The following is a 17,236-nucleotide window of genomic DNA, read 5'->3' on the forward strand; positions in this document are numbered from 1 at the left end:
AAGCAACATTATAATTTTGCAAAAATGTCGCCACAGTCACGTTTTTACAATGAGCCTTGGCTGGATTTTAGATAGTTTTAAAAAAAATGTTGCATTACATCCGTAAAGCATTGTAACACTTCTGAAGTAATTTACTATAATTTAGATAACCAAATTGATTGCGTTGCCACACTAAAGCAGCTTTTATTTGCTCTCTGAATGAGTCTGGAGTTAGAAATGGGACATATTGATTTCCTATACCACATCACTGAAAGTCCACTGCAGCGCCAGACACTCCATACACATTTATGATGAAGGCTTTTAGCATTGTCCATTAGTTAAAAACAGACTTTTACACTATAACATAGATTTCAGTTCACCATGTTGGGGCAAAATATTCTGTAAAAGAAATAGGTCACCTTTGACCCACTGCTTAAAATAACATGTGGCTTGACGTCAGCGCCGAAGCCCTCAGGTAGCTGCCCTAAATGTCTCTGTTTGGTCCCAAATTACACTCGAGCTATCTATGAAACAAACCGCACGGTCGTGTTGGCAGTCGCCTTGTTTATCCAGCAGCTATTTCAGCTGACATCAGAGTGGTTTCGTCTTCATTTACCTGGCTACACAAAAGTGTCCATTATTGCCCTGTTTGCAGGGAAACCGAAAAAAAAGTCCCTCCAGCGAAAAACATTAATAAACATCCCTGAAAACCTGTGCCGCTTTAAAGTGGCCTGCAGCTGTGGAGGTACATCCGTCTCTCTAGCGGCCAGGGCTCAAACTCCGGATATAAAGAGCTGAGAAATTTTCATTTATAGCATCGGCCAAAGCCTGCGGTTTATGGATGATCTGTAGTTGGCCCACAGATTCCTCTGTTCTGGGCCAGTGCTGTAGGAGAAAACCTGGATATGTTTTACAGTGAGGGCCATTATCTCTAATGTGTATATAAGCTTCTTTAATAGATGGAGAACATCCTCAAGAACATCTTGTTGTGGATGAATTACAGCGCATACTACGGTCCTTTGCATGTTTAATCACATTTGGCAGACATATGAAAAGATTGAGCATGTGTTAAAGACTTTGCCGCATTCGAAACCAAAAATGCCCTCAATTGAAGTTCTTTTCAGGCTAAGACTTGAAGGGCAAAACCTCATTCACAAGATCAGCATTTAAGTGAATCCAGCGAACATGGAGGCCTATTTATGAGTCACCTTTAATAAAATCACATGGCAAATAAGAGTGATGATTTATCAGTGTTTGGATACTAAAAGTTTTCAGACAACTTGGAGGCATATATAATGTCGCTTTACTTCTTTAATTGCGTGCATGAGATGAAGTGCTTTCACATTCAGGTGGTTTGGCAGCGCTAGCTTCAGCTTGCCTTGGCACCAGGCACACATCACATTGGCTTTGTTTTTTCAAGTGACTCAAAGTTAACCTGGCTCTCGGTGAGCAGTTGGAAAAGCAATTCAGGTCTCTTCCCTCCCAACGTGCTGTACATCATCCCAATCACATGACATTTGAGCAAATGCGCGTTGAAACGTGGTCCATTAGGAGCTACGGCTAATGATGGACCTCTCGCTCCTGTTCAAATCCCCTTTGAAGCTGAATGGTGTCAGGCCCCCTCTACTTCACCCAGACTAATAAATACTTCTTATTTTTGGACACAGTTCACCAACAAGTGCATTAAATGTTAGATAAACAACACTCGACTCCCTTTTTGGTTTTGTTTTATTTGGGGGGGGGGGGGTTGGGGTTCTCTCGTCCTTTTTATTTTCGGGAAGCTTTCCAGAACCTCTCAGGCAAATATTAAATCAACCTTTAAAGGGCTGAGAGATCATAAATTGGGAAATGGTTCAGCTCTCTTGTGCACTCTGTGTAGCCTTCCAGTATGCCGTGCTGCTGTGTGGCGTCCCCAGAGGGAAGCAGCAAAGGCCAGCCCTTCCAGGGAACAATGATGAATGCTTGGGAGTTGGTGCGCTTGCAACAATGTTGCCTCAAACAATCAAACAATGCCAATGTGAAAAAAATGACCACCCAAATTCAAAAATAAACTTGTTTTGGATTTCTCTGCATGCTGGATGTGGCATTTTATTTCATTCAGTATTTTAGTTTGAGTCAACCCAGTAATGTAATTTATCATTTGGCCAAATCTGTACACAGTCCATGATACTTTGCTGCACATTTGAAGATAGCCATTTTGTGAATGCTGTTTCTTCTGAATGATACTAAATAAACAATTTAAATTTACTGTTGGGCTTTTTACTTTGCCATATTTCTGCAAATTTGTATTAATGCTGCTAAAACAACAGTTCACACAGTAATGCAACATCTTTCATAATTTGCTTACCTGTATGCTGTTATTTTATTTATTTATTATTATTTTGTGCATGAGACTTTTCTGTTCTACAAAGGAAAAAAAGTCATACTGGTTTGGAGCAACACGAGGGTGAGGTATACTCCACTCCAAAGTGAAAATTCTCTCATCATTTGCTTACCCTCATGCCATTCCAGATGTATATGACTTTCTTTCTTCATACAAACACAAACAAAGATTTTTGGAAAAATAATCAATCTGTGTGAGTTCATATAATGCAAGTGTACAGGACCTCCAAAGTTGATGCTTCAAAAACAACACAAAAAAGAAAACACGACGGTAATGTTCAACAACTTTGTTTGAATGGCTTAACCTCATACTCTCTTTGTGTGGTTTTTGAAGTGTTAACTTTGAAGGTCCTGTACGCAATTTTCATTTTGGTGCGTACTGCACCTTTAAAACCGCTGCAGAGTTGACCCCTCATTTTTCACAAAGGTCCCTTTTGTAATTGCTTCCCCAGCGCTGAACACCAATGAGTCCTAATTAGTCTACTTGACCATGGGACATTTACACCTCCTAAAAGAGGTTTATATCACATCCCCTGACACCCTGCACTGATGTCTCCAATTAGGCCAATTGTTGAGAAGAAAAAAACTCGATCCCCAAGACCTGTTCCTTTAGGGAATATTCACATGTATTCCATAACCACTGCTGGAATGGTCCCAGCTGACTCTGTGTGCTTAGAAATGACACATTAGCAGCCAAAATATGCACTTTGTTTCGTGAGAAAATGCCCTTGTATAGTAATTCATCACCTTCTGCCTTTTACCCCTCAATGATTGCCTGTGAACCAGAGAGCTTGTCGCAAAATAACACTGGATTTATATTTTCAAGCCAAGCAGCATTTATGATGTGTAACCAGCCCAGGAAATGACATGTAGCTCTGCATGAAATCAGAACCCAAATGTTTACATGCAAATGGCACTTTTCATCAGCGTCATTTGTTATGTTAACTATTGCTAATTATATCCACACAAGCTCATTTAAAAATGGCACATTTCCTTGTTCTAAAATAGAGGCTTCCTGATATAAGCAGGTTTGAAAAAAAATATGGCTCTGTTCCAAAACACAGTGAGCTGTCTTGCTGTCTACAGCCTACGTAGGCAGCCATTTTAGGGAGCATTCTGAAATGGAATCTCTTGAGTGACTGATTTGAAACTTTCTACACAACTCTATGTGTCAAAAAATGTGTCATCATGAGCAATGCATGTGTTACAATATATATTAATCTTTTTTTAATGTTAGTTACAGTCACTGATTTTCAACGTGCTTTGTATTGTTACAATGTCGGTAGTATATGCAAATGTACAATGTTTACCTGGACCGAGAAATTCACGTTTATTTGTCAGCAAAAGACTTTTAACAGCTCCAGGGCTTTCGTTAAATCTACAAATTGTAGTTCCGCATTTTTGTGTCTCCGCGCACAGACAGTCAGGTCGACAGATGGTTATTAACAGAACAGGTATTGTAATTGTATCGTACTATGTCTACTTTTCAAACAGCATTATGGTAAAAATGGAACACTGTGGCAACAGTTTTCTTACCAGTACGCGACAGAATGTTTGACTACAAACATGGAGGTTTTTCAGATTTTCCATCGTGGCATTGCTTAATGCAGCCTCATCTAGCCACTGTCTACAACACGCTGGAGCTCAGCCTTCATTGGGAACCGGAAGTAACTCACTCCACTAAATGTTTCATTTGTGAATTCTTACATCCGAGAACAGTACAAGTTGACACCATTATAACATTAAGTTTGCTAAGTAGTATTTCCTACTAAAGCAAGGCAGTATTTGTGGTAAGCGTATCCATAGCTGATTGGTGGGTGTGGTTTTGGACGGCAACATGCCCAGTGCATTATAGGTGTTGAAGTTTTCATAATTATTTGGCAAAAGGGAAGGCAACAGCTTTTTTTCTGTTTTTACTAGCCAGGTAGTTTTATTTATTTTTATTTTTTTTGTGCCTTTACACTGTATAGGCAGCCAAGTTTTATTGAAGGCCCATTTTTTCAGCAGTGAAGTACCCCTTTAATAAAAATTGTTGTTTATCATATATGATTTTTGTAATTATATTTGTCTTGCATTGTCCACCATCTTGGATAGATTTTTTTGGTATTTAGATTTTGGTATTGCCTATGATGGATACATTCAACACTTCTTTCGAATTTAGCAAAAATAAGGTATCTTAGAAGGCAGGATTGTCATGCTGCCTACCTTTTTAAAACAGCCCACAAATTGGTAGCGTGCCTTAAAGGAGAACTCCGGTCAATTTTAACATTGAGCTAATTTTTTTGTACATTTGGAGTGCTGTCAAAACAGAGTTCACGCGCATTGGTTTAGTAGTACCTATGATCACGCGTGTGAACTCGATAATCGATTACTCTGGACTTCAAACGAAAACAGGATGTAAATACAGGTATGTGCGCTGGCTGAAATAACATCACTTTTATTCATATCTTTCACATCTACTGCAGTCAGATTCACCGCGTTCACTCTGAAGGAATCACTCACATGACCTGTGCACTTGTAATGACACATCAAGGATGTTAAGAGGCTAAAAGCAGGTTTTAAACTTGCCCCAGTTAAGTCAACAGGGTGCAAATTTTAAAAAGAGGATAACACGGTGTAGGCAACACCAATTTTTGTTGTTGTTCTCTGTATTGACAGCACTCCAAATGTACAAAAAAATGAGCTCAATGTTAAAATTGACCGGAGTTCTCCTTTAAAATGGTGCCTCTTTAGAAAGCTCACTAGGTTTTGGAAAAGTGTGTCAATAGGAATGAATTCATGTATATATTTAAAATATATTTCTGAATATTCTCAGTACTGTAAACATTATGCATTCATCATGAAAGACTTATACATGTATACACTGAACATAAGCATTTGGATGTGGATAAGATTAAATACCTATTTAAGTTGAGATACTCCTCTCTGGATCCACAACATTACTGCTCATGAGTAATTTGAGATTCTGTGTGTGTGTGTGTGTGTGTGTGTGTGTGTGTGTGTGTGTGGGGATGTAATGCAGATGTGCATAACTTCCTGGGCTTCAGCCAGATTCACTCCTACAGGTTCCCTTGGGTCCTTACTTTTCTAATCACCCCGTAGCTCAGTAATTCTCCACCCCCTTATCCGAACACACACACACATGCGTGCTTAAGAGAGGAATATTTAGAAGGAAGCCTCATATCTCATGCTTTAGCATGAGACCACCAGACCTTTGGTACTTTTGTACACACAACTTCTGCATTTAAGTTCTAGATTAAAGGAAATGCTAGATGTCATTTTTTTAGTTAAAAGTTGTTTGGTGACTATGTAAGTGCAGTCACTGTGCAGAAACATATTGTAGGACTCACTGTATTGATTAAGGATCGCTCTGTCAACATGCTGAGTTTCATGAACGTTTCACCCACTCCCACATCAAAGATCCAGGGGCCACAAGTGCAGGGTTCAACACATGCCCCCGAGCGGCCAACTGGAAAATGTTAACCTTCTCATCCCAGAGCTGCACGCACACACGCTCACAGATACTAATGTAGTCACTCGCACAGCCAAACACGTGTCAATGACTAGCCTCGGGTTCCTGCTATAGAGCTGCGTACAGTTTGCTTTTTCAGGTTAGAAGAGGGAAACGCTTACAGTCAGGTGGCGGCTAATTTGCAGTCAGCTTATGATGCTTTGGGTTTTGCTGGGAGCAGTAGCTTGAAATCCAGGCTTTTGTCTCTTAAGTGTGTTGTCAAATGTGCTGCATATGTGTGTCGGAAAGGTGGCGGTTAGCATTGCCCTATTTTCCTTTCTTCGTTTTATATACACTACTGTTCAAAAGTTTGGGGTCAGTAGGATTTTCTTTAAAGAAATTATTATTTTTATTCAGCAAGGATGCCTTAAATTGATATAATTAAAATAAAATGCTGTTCTTTTGAACTTTATATTAATCAAAGAATCTTGAGAAAAAAAAATATTAAGCAGCACAACTGTTTTTAAATGTTTCTTGAGCACCAAATCAGCATGTTAGAAATGATTTCTGAAGGATCATGCGACCCTGAAGACTGGAGTAATGTCTGCTGAAAATTTCGCTGGGTCATTATGATCAAATAAATGCTGCCTTGGTCTTTCCAAAAAAAATCCCATATTCCAAATTTCCCCCCCAAAAAAAAAAAAAATCATACCACCCCAAACATTTAAGTGTAATAGCAGAATTCGGCATTCAGTTTTATCTGGAGTGCTAAATATGTTTGTTCACACCCAGATTTGCTTAAAGTCCTCCTGTAGTCAATAATTTTATCCCTTAAAACTCATCTTTGATCACCCATATTTAAAAGTTTTTTCCTGTGAAAACAAATGTGTCATGCCTGAAAATAGCTTGAATGTAACACCCTTGCTTCATTTAGTATATGCAGAAACATGAATATGCAAATTAGCCCTGCCTCCACTAAATCACACAAGCTCAGAATACCTGATCCACTCGCTCAACTTTACTTTAGTAAGCCCTGCACAGTGGCAAGTGGAAATACTGGTTCAATACCATATATTTTTGAACCAGAAACTGATTCATCAACAGGTTGTCTACAAGTCGATGTATCAGAATTGTAATGTGTTTTATGTATCGCTCTCTACAACGTCGGACACATTACGGTAAATTAATATGATTAGCTTTTTGCTTGACTGCATTATCAAACAGCTAATAATGTGTTGCTAATGCTACTCAAACGGTGAAAAAAAATCACCATCTCAGATTTAGACAGCTGCCTTCTAAAAATCTGAATCCTTAGAAATGCTTTGAACAACTTAGAACGTCAGTGGAGAAAGGCATATAGTTCATCATAACATCATAATATCATCATATTACAATATTCTTACGGCATTCTTAAAGCGATTGTTCACCTAAAAATACTCCCTTGAAAACTCACATTTAAAAATCAAAATTTAATTGTGAGTTCTAAAAATGTAAAGCTAAAAGTAAAAGTTTGCTGTGAACGTTTACTTGTATTTACTCCCCCGCATGTCATTACAAACTTGTATGGCTTTAACTTGTATGATTTTTGGGTGAACTATCCCTTTAATTTATTTTATTTTATATGAACCGAACCTAGTCAGGACACAACAAAAATGCTGCACTCTATACTCATTTAAAAATAAAATAACCAGATGAAGATGCTTTTGGTTAAGTAAGATTTGACAGATTTTTACATTTAGATGTCATCATATAACAAAAAAAACACTCAATTAAACATGCTAATAATTTAATGTAGAAGCAAATTTCAAAATGAATCTTTTTGAAGTGACTTTTTTTGTTTTTTAACTTATTTAGACAAAATAGTATAGAATATTAATATCAGCCATTTAACAGCATGAAAATTACTCTATCAACAAGAATTTTAATGTACATCTCAAGTACATCCCAACACCTGTCAGTATAGTTGCACAGGAGTATAAATGCAGCTTGACGAGGCAGTATTTGAGCTGCTACTGTAAGCTGTTGTATGAACAGGACAGTTTCAGAGTCACATCTGTCAGTAAATACAGTTGCCAATCACTGACTTTGTGAATGTAGCTGATGTGAGGTGGGCCCGCACATACAGCACATGCTGTCAGAAGCCCCTCCGCTCTGCCCTGATTGGAGATTTATAAGGTCCAGACAGATGTAAAGCAGACTCTAGTGGTGACAAGTGTCTGAAGAGGAAGAGGACATCAGGTGCGTGTGTGTGTATAGCCCAGTAAGTGAATGTGGTTTCGTGGAAGGTATGTCTCACTTTGAGGTTATGCAGGGCTCACTTAGAGCAACTGTTTTTTTCCCTTCAGGATATTGAAAGAACTTGACTGTTCGTGTAGATTTGTGCTCATGTGGATTTGTTAGTCCTTCGACCGGAGGATGTGTCAGGGAAGGAGGCTAAAGATCACAGATGTGTGTAATGAAATCAAATCCCTCTGGTCTATACTAAGAGGACATTTTTTACTGAAGTGCTCACTAGTGCTCTCATTGCACATTAGTGCCATTACTTATCATTAAGCAAGGAAACCATCAGAGTGAGCAAACAAAGGATATTCATCTTTTATAAAGAAGTTGAAAACGTAAAACTGCACATTTTAGTGAATAATTTACATATATAAAAAAGCATACATCATCTCTCCATGGGCTGAAGACAACTGGGAGAGGAAAAATGGATAATATTCCACCAGGTGAACATCATTTGTGCAGGTGGATGTATAATTCATTTTAAGTATAGCTAAAGCCAACTCTTGCTTCCTTGATGAAGAACCTTGATTAAGGAAAAAGCCACATACCAAGAGGACTCTGGGAATAATTTTGTAATATTGCTTAAGTTAACTTGCTTGAAATACACTACTCATAAGCATTTCAAACATTGCCCTTTGTCCTTAAAATAATTTTCTCTAGAAATATATTGTTGGTCCAAACATCTTTTAAATTTAATTTTTTTTTTTTTTTTTTTTTTCTCATGCTTTAAGAACTGGAGAGAAGTTTTAGGATATTGAAAAGTTTGAAAAAAGAAAAGTTATGACAAAATAGAGATGGAATATTTTAGGCATGCACCAGTATTTTTTTTAAATAAAATTCTGATTCTGTCCCATTTTTTGGTCACTAATCAAATGTAAGCAAATTTGTGACATTGACCTTGTGAAAAAAAGGCCAGATTTTCTTGCTTCCATTGAATGTCAGCCAGTAAAGCAAAAAGGTGTCATAACAGATATTTAAATATATTTTTTCATTTTATTGTAATTATGTTGACAATATCATTTGTAATGAAAAAAAAAAATGTAAATACTGTGTCTATAAAATATGATTTTAACCTAAGTAGGAAGCAGTATGTAGATTATTTGCTTTGCTATTTCTCTCAGTTCAGCTGGTTTGTGAGCTCTGTGCATGTGATTGAGCTGAAATCTAGAAGACCCACAGTCCAAACCTGTCAGAGGTAATTGCCAACCTGAGCATGCAGGAAGGGATTGGGGGTAATGTAGGGCAGTATACACTTTACACCATGACGCAGAACTTTACTTACCATAGCAGCCAGAAAATACATAGCCTGTGCTTTTCTATTTTAAATGCACAGCTCTAAAAACATCTCAATAGTTGTGGCTAAGCTGAAGTCATTCAGACCACCAAATAGGTGGTCTCGTTTTACTTGAAATGGAAGTCATAGCCTTTTGAAAGGAGATGATTCATTAATGTGCATCTGCACTCATTGTCTAGCTCTAGGGAAAGTGTTTTCTGACAACTTAAATGGGTTAATGTGGTAAAAAGCGTTCTCATATCTGTATTAGATAACCCTTCCCGCGTCAAGATCTTTTATGCCGATTAACAATGGTGTGTTCTGTAACCAGATTCCATTACCATGAGAAAAAGAAAGCCTCTTTATGGATTCAGCTGACAGGGTTTGCATTATTCTTGGCTTTCCACGCTCAGATGCTGCAGAAGATTGTCTCTGTACCAAGGGGCACATTTACATGCTCCTAATCTTCCCCAGATGTTCCGCAATGACACAAACAGTGATAAAAGGGACATGTCCGGGGACAGTCATGTGACTGCTTAACATCTATTGTCGTATTCCATCATTGTCAGTTGGTTACTTTCTAATCAAACTTACAGATGGTGAAGCATTTCTTGTGACAACAAAATTACAGCAGTGGTTCACTGTCATTCGACGAGCCAGGTGCCAGTTCCATTTTAACTTTGGGATTGGATGTTTTTTTTTTTTTTATCTTTTAAAGGGGTCCTATTATGCTTTTTTACATTTTCAACTTTCTTTAGTGTGTAATGTTGCTGTTTGTGCTTGAAAAAGTTCTGCACAAATTCCACTCCAAAAGGAGTAATTCTCTATATCAGTTAGCACTGTTTTTGAACTCCTTGAAATGCCTTGATTGTAGCCTTGAGTTATCTTCCGGGAATGTACATCACAATTTTCCTTATTTAAATAATTCCTAAATGCATCTGGTTATTTGATCAGATAGCAATCTGATCAGTAAAAACACATGAAGTGACCAGGTGTAAACAGGCCAATAGAGACCAGAACTAAACAGAATGTTAATGACAGACTGGGAAGAGAGGTGCTGCATCAATATGTGAAAAAAAAAAAGAAATTAAATATGAAGCATGAAAACCTTTTCTAATAGACCCTCAAAAAACAAAATCAAGACTTTGATACTGGGCATAATAGGTCAACTTTAAAAACGTCTCGGTTACTAATGTAACCCCTGTTTCCTGAAGGAGGGAAATAAGACATTTCGTCAGAACTGACTGAAGCATTGGAATCTCGCCTGAGAGCCCAATCACCTTTGAGTGGTAACAAAACAAGCCAATATACATTCGTGAGTGAGATTTGCATGGCAAGCTCACTCATTCAAGTTTGCGCTGAGGAGCCAAAACGGGGGTCCCGACCATTCAGCTGTGGTACAGCGGTTGTGGCAGGCAGGACGTAACATCTTCATTCCGTCCTTTAGGGAAGGGGGGTTACATTAGTAACCAAGATGTTCCCTATCAGTCAGTCACGTTCGACATTGCGTCAGAACTGACTGATGCATTGGGATCCCTGTGGAAAGTGCCACAATCGCTGACCCTTCCCAGCACCCTGTGTAAGCCTCATAGACCTGCGTACTTGGTGGGACGGAAGGACATAACTTTCCAAGGGGAAGGGCGATAGCTGCTGTTCCTTTCGGTTTACCCTATACAGCCATGACTGGTTGGATAACACTGGGAAAGCGTGCCGAATCCAGATGGAGATGGACGCAACAGAGACCACATCTTGACTGTAGGGAGGTAACATGGAAATACACATATGGACTAAACCTCAGGGGAGAAGCCAGCTTCTCCCTTAGATTGTAGAATCTTGCGAATGTGTTAGAGTTGCCCAGACCTCAGCTCTGCAGATGTCTGCCTGAGAGGTGCTTTGCGCCAACACTACGAGTGGAGAGAGCCCTCAGCCCAAGGGGGCATGGCTTGCCTTGGGACTGAAACACCAAGACGATGGCAACCACTATCCAGTGGGCCAACCTCTGTTTGGAGCTTCCGAAGCTCTGTGTGCAGTCCACGTAAACATGCAGTGTGCAAACGGCATGCAGTGTGCAAACGGGACACAGTGGTGGGAACTTTGGGCACATATCCGGGCTGGGGTCTTACGGAAATTACTTGAGAGTTAGCTTGTCCGAATTCCAGGCATGTTTCGCTGAACGAAAATGCCTGAAGGTCCCCACCCTCTTGAAAGACGTGATCCTGTTTTGAGAGACAGGATCTTAAGCTTAAACTTACTGCAATGGTTCAAAGGGCCCTCTCTGTAGGGCTGTTAATACCACAGAGAGGTCCCAAGAGGGGATGAGGCATGGTCGATGAGGATTCATTCTCCTCTCTCCCTGTTTTTCCACAGACTTACTACTGCGTCGTAATAGCATCAACATACACTTTTAAGGTGGAGGGAGATGGCCTTTGCTCCAATTCTTCTTGCAGGAAAGAAAGCACGGCGCTGATTGGACTTGTATGGGGTTCTGCCTGACGGGAAGAACACCAATCAACGAAAAGACTCCACTTCAAGGAATAAGCTTGCCTCGTAGAGGGGACTCTGGCATGAGTCATTGTGTCAACTGCTGGTGGTAGACCACTTAAGTCCTCCGCGTCCCATCCAGATACCACCCGTGGAGTTTCCAGAGGTCTGGCCACGGGTGCCATAGGGAGCCCCGTCCCTGAAAAGCAGGTCCTTCCTCAGTGGAATCCGCCAGGGAGGGGCCGTAACAAGGAGCATCAGGTAAGAGAACCAGGTCCGGGTGGCCAGTAAGGCGCAACCATCAGAAGCTCCTCCCCAACCTCCCTGACCTAGCGGCTCACTGCATAGGCCCTGGGGCCAGCTGTGTGCCAGTGTTTTCGAGCCGAGGGTCCCCTCGGTCAGGGAATACAAAATACATATTTGCATAGGACCTGGGGCCAGCTGTGTGCCAGTGTTTTCGAGCCTAGGGTCCCTTCGGTCAGGGAATACAAAATCTGGCAATTGTCCTGCAATAACAGTCGAATTTGGTGCAGGCAGGGCCATAAGTACTGCTAGCAACTCGAGGCAATTGATGTGCCACTGCAGTCGAGGTCCTGTTCAGGATCCTGAAGCTGTTCACTCATTGCCTACAGCGCCCCAGCCCATTCTGGAGGCATCTGTTGTAACAACAACGTGCATGTACACTTGTTCTAGGGGCACTCTGGCCTGTAGAAAAGCAAGGTCTGACAACGGGCTGAAAGTGCGACGACAGAATGGTGTGTTGGTCACCTGTTTGCCTCTGCGCCATTCCCATGTAACAAATTAGCTCAAAGAGGAAATATTAACAATTAATCATAACTTGTTATGATTATTTATTTATATTTGGATCAGTTAATCTGATTAACTTGATGTAGCTAACTTAATATTACAATCAATTAATCCGTTCGTCCTATTAATTCTAAGAAAAGGGTATTTTTCATAGTGACATAAAAATAAGACATAAAAATAATTCTGTCTTAACATGTACAGCGCTTAGAGTATGTAACAAGACCAGAAATCATTCAATTGACTGTGTAAAACAGAGAATCAGAACTAAATATGTATTGTGCGCAAGCTTTATTAACTAAATAATTAACACAACTAATCTAAACAAAACACATACACATACACACAATTATAATACATGTGTAAAATGTTAAGCGACAGAATGAAACCGGAAACGGAAACAGGGAATGAAGCTATGGAAAAGATTAATTCAACTATGAAAAGAACCATCAGCTTGTTATTTTCAAAGCCTTGTAGAAGGCTTCACAGTTTATTACTAAACCTCTGTTTAGTCAGTTAATTGTACGATACTTGCATTGCCGTTGAAGCAGTTTCATAAAGTTCCTGATTTGATGGTTCCGTGAGTCGATGGAGTTGAAGTTGCAATCGATTTCTACTGCATTGAATGAAGAAGATATGATGAACGTGCATGTTTAGTTCAACTCCGTCATGGTCGAGGAAGTTGCACATGGCTTGATGTGTTGGTACGACTACGTGGTAGGACCGGGCTTGACGACCGCGTGGTAGGACCAAGTTTCCGGTCCCACACACACACAGCGACCAGCAGAAGCAGGAAGAGAGAGAGGAGGAACTTGTCTGGAGGCTTTTAACCTGAGGATGGCCTCTCCTCCTATGGGGTCAGTGAGCCAATTGTACAAGCTTTCAGAGGGAAAGTGAACTGAGCTAGAGTGAGCCAGAGTCAAGATAGTTGAGAATGCGAACGCCCACTTCCCTTAGCGGGCCAAGGAGAGCCTCCGCGACTTTTGTGAAGACGCGAGGCGACAGGTACAGCCAAAAGGGGAGGATCTTGTACTGATATGCCCTACCCTCGAAGCAAAGCGTTGGAACTGTCTGTCGGGGTAAAGTCAAGACATGAAAGTACGCGTCCTTCAAGTAAATTGCTCAGTCTTGGGGGCGAACACATGAGGATGCACTTCTGCGTTAGCATCTTGAATAGAAGTTTGTGAAGGGCCTGATTCAAGACACGCAGATCCAAGATCAACCATAACCCACCACCTTTTTTGGGTACAATGAAGTACGGTTTGTAAATATCAAATTAACATAAAACATAAAATTACGGTGCAGATTTTTTCAAGAATTACTTTTGCTGCTGATTAATGCACTCACTAAGTTTATTAAGAAAATTGTCATAGCTATTGAATACATTTACTTAATATTTAAAGGTGTAAACTGTAATCTTACACTGCAAAATGATAACTTACAAAGGATTAAATTCATCACAATTATTTAATGAATGAAGCACACAAAAAAATTATGACAAAGCCCTAAAACTGGCAATTAATCGGCATAACTGCAATTATTTTTTAGACAATTAATCGTCACCCAAATTTCATAATCGTGACAGGCCTAAGGGGCAGTGAGGTGGATCGCTGGGGCCCAACCAGGGAGGCGTAGCATCCCGAAGTAGAGGAAGTGAATGGCTCCTTGGATTCCTTTTATGATGGATGGAAGCATTTTTTTCTGAGCTTCAAAATCTATGGTACAATTCACTCACATTATAAAGTTTGAAAGAGCCAGGACATTTTTTAATATAACTCAGATTGTGTTTGGCTGAAATAAGTAAGTCATATACACCTAGGATGGCTTCAGTTTGAGTAAATTGTGGGGTTTTTTTTTTTTTATTGAGAACAATGTAACTGTTCTGTTTCGTGCTGCAGTCATCAAGTCTAACGAAGGTAGTGTACATTGTAGTTTATATAGATTTTAGGAGGCAGAGCTTAGAAATGTCGACAAAGCACCTGGCTGACGACCTTAAACAAAGCATGCTTAAACCTGCCCCAGACTCTGGAGTGTCACTAGTCCTAATTCAATCAGCATAACTATTCAAAGAATGGGACAGTGGCTCCAAGAGCCATTAAAGACAAAGGGTGAGATTGTCAGTAATCTGACTCGAGAACAGGACTGACAGGAACCTCTTGCTAAAATCTTTGCTTAAACGAATCATTCATCTGATGTCATCATCTTTACCTTAAATACTAAATACAATGTACTTCCCCTTAGTTTTTCATGTGATGTTATGTAAAGATGCAAGATCAGCAGATTAAACAGATTCTTAAATGTGTAATTCCTTGCTTGCCATGCAAATCTCACGTTTTGTTACCACTCAAAGGTGATTGGGCTCTCGGGCAAGATCCCAATGCATCAGTCAGGTCTGACATAACGTCGAAAAGTGACTGACTGAGAGGGAACTTTGAGGTCATCTATATTCTACTGTACATTTATTGTCTATATGCTTATTATAGCTATAAGTGACAGAATACACTTTTAGCAGATATATACATTTGAAATGAACAGCCTTTCTCTTTTCGGAAAACAGAGCAAAAAATTGCTGACTCATCTGCACAGATTTGATCTGAATTAAGAACTGTTTACACAGTGGAAAAAATACTGGAATCAAATTACGTTTGTTTCGTTTTTCGATTCTTGCATCTGTATTCTTTCAGTGATACAGACAGAATCAACAAAATCATACAGGTTACAACTGTGCAACAAATTAATATTAATAATAATGAATCTTAATGTAATGCTAATTAAATATATTTCATAATTAAATATATGTAAATAATAGGCTTTTTGAACAGTTAGGGAACCCGGGATCATTAAAAGAAGAATAAAAAAATTCTGACTTATGCCTTTTTTTCTTTGCTTTTTTATAAAGGACAGGCCATTCGATAAGTCCCACCTAAATTTCCTGTTTCAATTGGAATTACATCAACACAGGAAAGGAAACTGATTTCATGAGGTCTTTAAACGGTATATGGATTTACTGGGGCCACAGAGGGGTGCCCGAGCTTGTTGACACTGACACTGCCCTTTGGAACTGAATTACACATGTGCAAAGGGAAAATGATGAGTTAGCATTCTGTTCATCACTTTTCACCAAACATCTGTTTGTTGCTTCAGGAGGGGAAGATACTGCTCAGATAGACTAATGTTGATCAAGTCTCTCTGTCGGTTGTCCGTGAAATGCTTTCTTCCTTACTGGAAACAGGGGTGTCTTTGAGTAGAAATATGCATTTGATTCCACAAGGGCTGACCTTTGACCTCCACTACACTCAGTACCTGTGGGCCCTAAATAACTAAAGCAGGCCTTAGTGTGACTGCTTGTTTCCAATAAATAACAGATGTTCCAGACAGGAAACAAGGACAGCATTTTTCAACAACAAAAAAAACAGCCCCACATGCACAAGCGAATCAGTCCATGCACCGCATTCTCATTAAAGTGTCACTCACTGTCCATTTCAACCTCCACACTGCTCATCTCAGCTGCAAAAAGGGACTAGTTGGTTGTGTTTTATCGGCACTACACATCAACCACACACTCAAATCACACTAACCCATGTGTGTTATCAGACTTGGTGCTGTAGAAGCTCTGTGAGTTGACGGCACAGTGTTCCCTCATTTGATCTCTGCGTTATGAATGCTACAGGCCCGTTCTTCACAGGCACCAACTCTGGCGTCTGTCTGAAGTGAACAGAGAGATGAACTAACGGAGGCCCAGAGGCTTCATCCTGTGCTGTTGTGTTTGTGTGTGTCTGTGCAGTGATGGGGGAGAATCAGAGGAAGAAGCTGGAGGCTGTCAGCTACTCTTCCCGCTACGCACTTGGACTCTTCTACAAAGCCGACGCACGAATCGACGTCCCTTGGGCGGCCAAGTACGTCTCCAATAATCCCTGCATTCGCTTCATTGCCATAGATGATAAAAAGCGCAATTTAGGTCAGTGCCTTCATATTTTCCTCCTCTCATCTCCAACTCCCGCTCTGACGTTTCGTTCTGTTTCTCTGCATTTTCTGTTTCTTTCTCTCACTGTGTTTCAAGATCTTTGTTCACACTGCACACAAATCTGATTTGGTTTTTAAATCCGATTTATTTTTTCAAATCCAAACTGATGCCCATTGACTTTTACACATGGTCATGGTCATGGTCATAATCAGTTTCAGAGAGTGTCAAAAATGACACTGTTTCGATGGTGACATGTCTGTTTTTATTTTCATTTTTTGGTTGACAGCCCTAAAGACATTTCTAATACCCTGTCCCTATTCCACCCTGTTCCTGTCAGTGTCTGTCCTTTTCTGCCTTTTCTTTAAATTACAGCACTGAGTTTGTCTGCCTTGAAAACATATCAAGTCTAGTCAAATTCACTAGTCAAATTTAATAGCGCTTTTCACCATACACACTGTTTTTAAAGCAGCTTTACAGAAAGTCATACTGTTATGTCTATTATGCCTTAGTGCTTTACTATAGAGCAAGATTTAGAGCCTGGTGATATTACAATATAAAACGATGATATAGATTTTAGATAAATAGCTGTATTGTATTTATAATTTTGTCTAGCACATATAAA

At 39.8% G+C, this 17,236-nt stretch overlaps 1 protein-coding gene across 3 annotated transcripts in view; it reads left to right on the forward strand.

The window, feature by feature from the left end:
- rnls (renalase, FAD-dependent amine oxidase) overlaps positions 1-17,236 on the forward strand; it is a 52,656-nt gene that overhangs the window by 18,952 nt on the left and 16,468 nt on the right. For all 3 annotated transcript variants that reach the window (XM_079850949.1, XM_079850950.1, XM_079850951.1), the window contains exon 5: positions 16,435-16,608. In XM_079850949.1, the coding sequence (XP_079707075.1) occupies positions 16,435-16,608 (174 nt within the window). The remainder of the gene's footprint in view (positions 1-16,434; positions 16,609-17,236) is intronic.

The sequence above is a fragment of the Squalius cephalus genome (assembly GCF_949319135.1).
Source record: "Squalius cephalus genome assembly, chromosome: 19".
NCBI classification, from domain to species: domain Eukaryota; kingdom Metazoa; phylum Chordata; class Actinopteri; order Cypriniformes; family Leuciscidae; genus Squalius; species Squalius cephalus.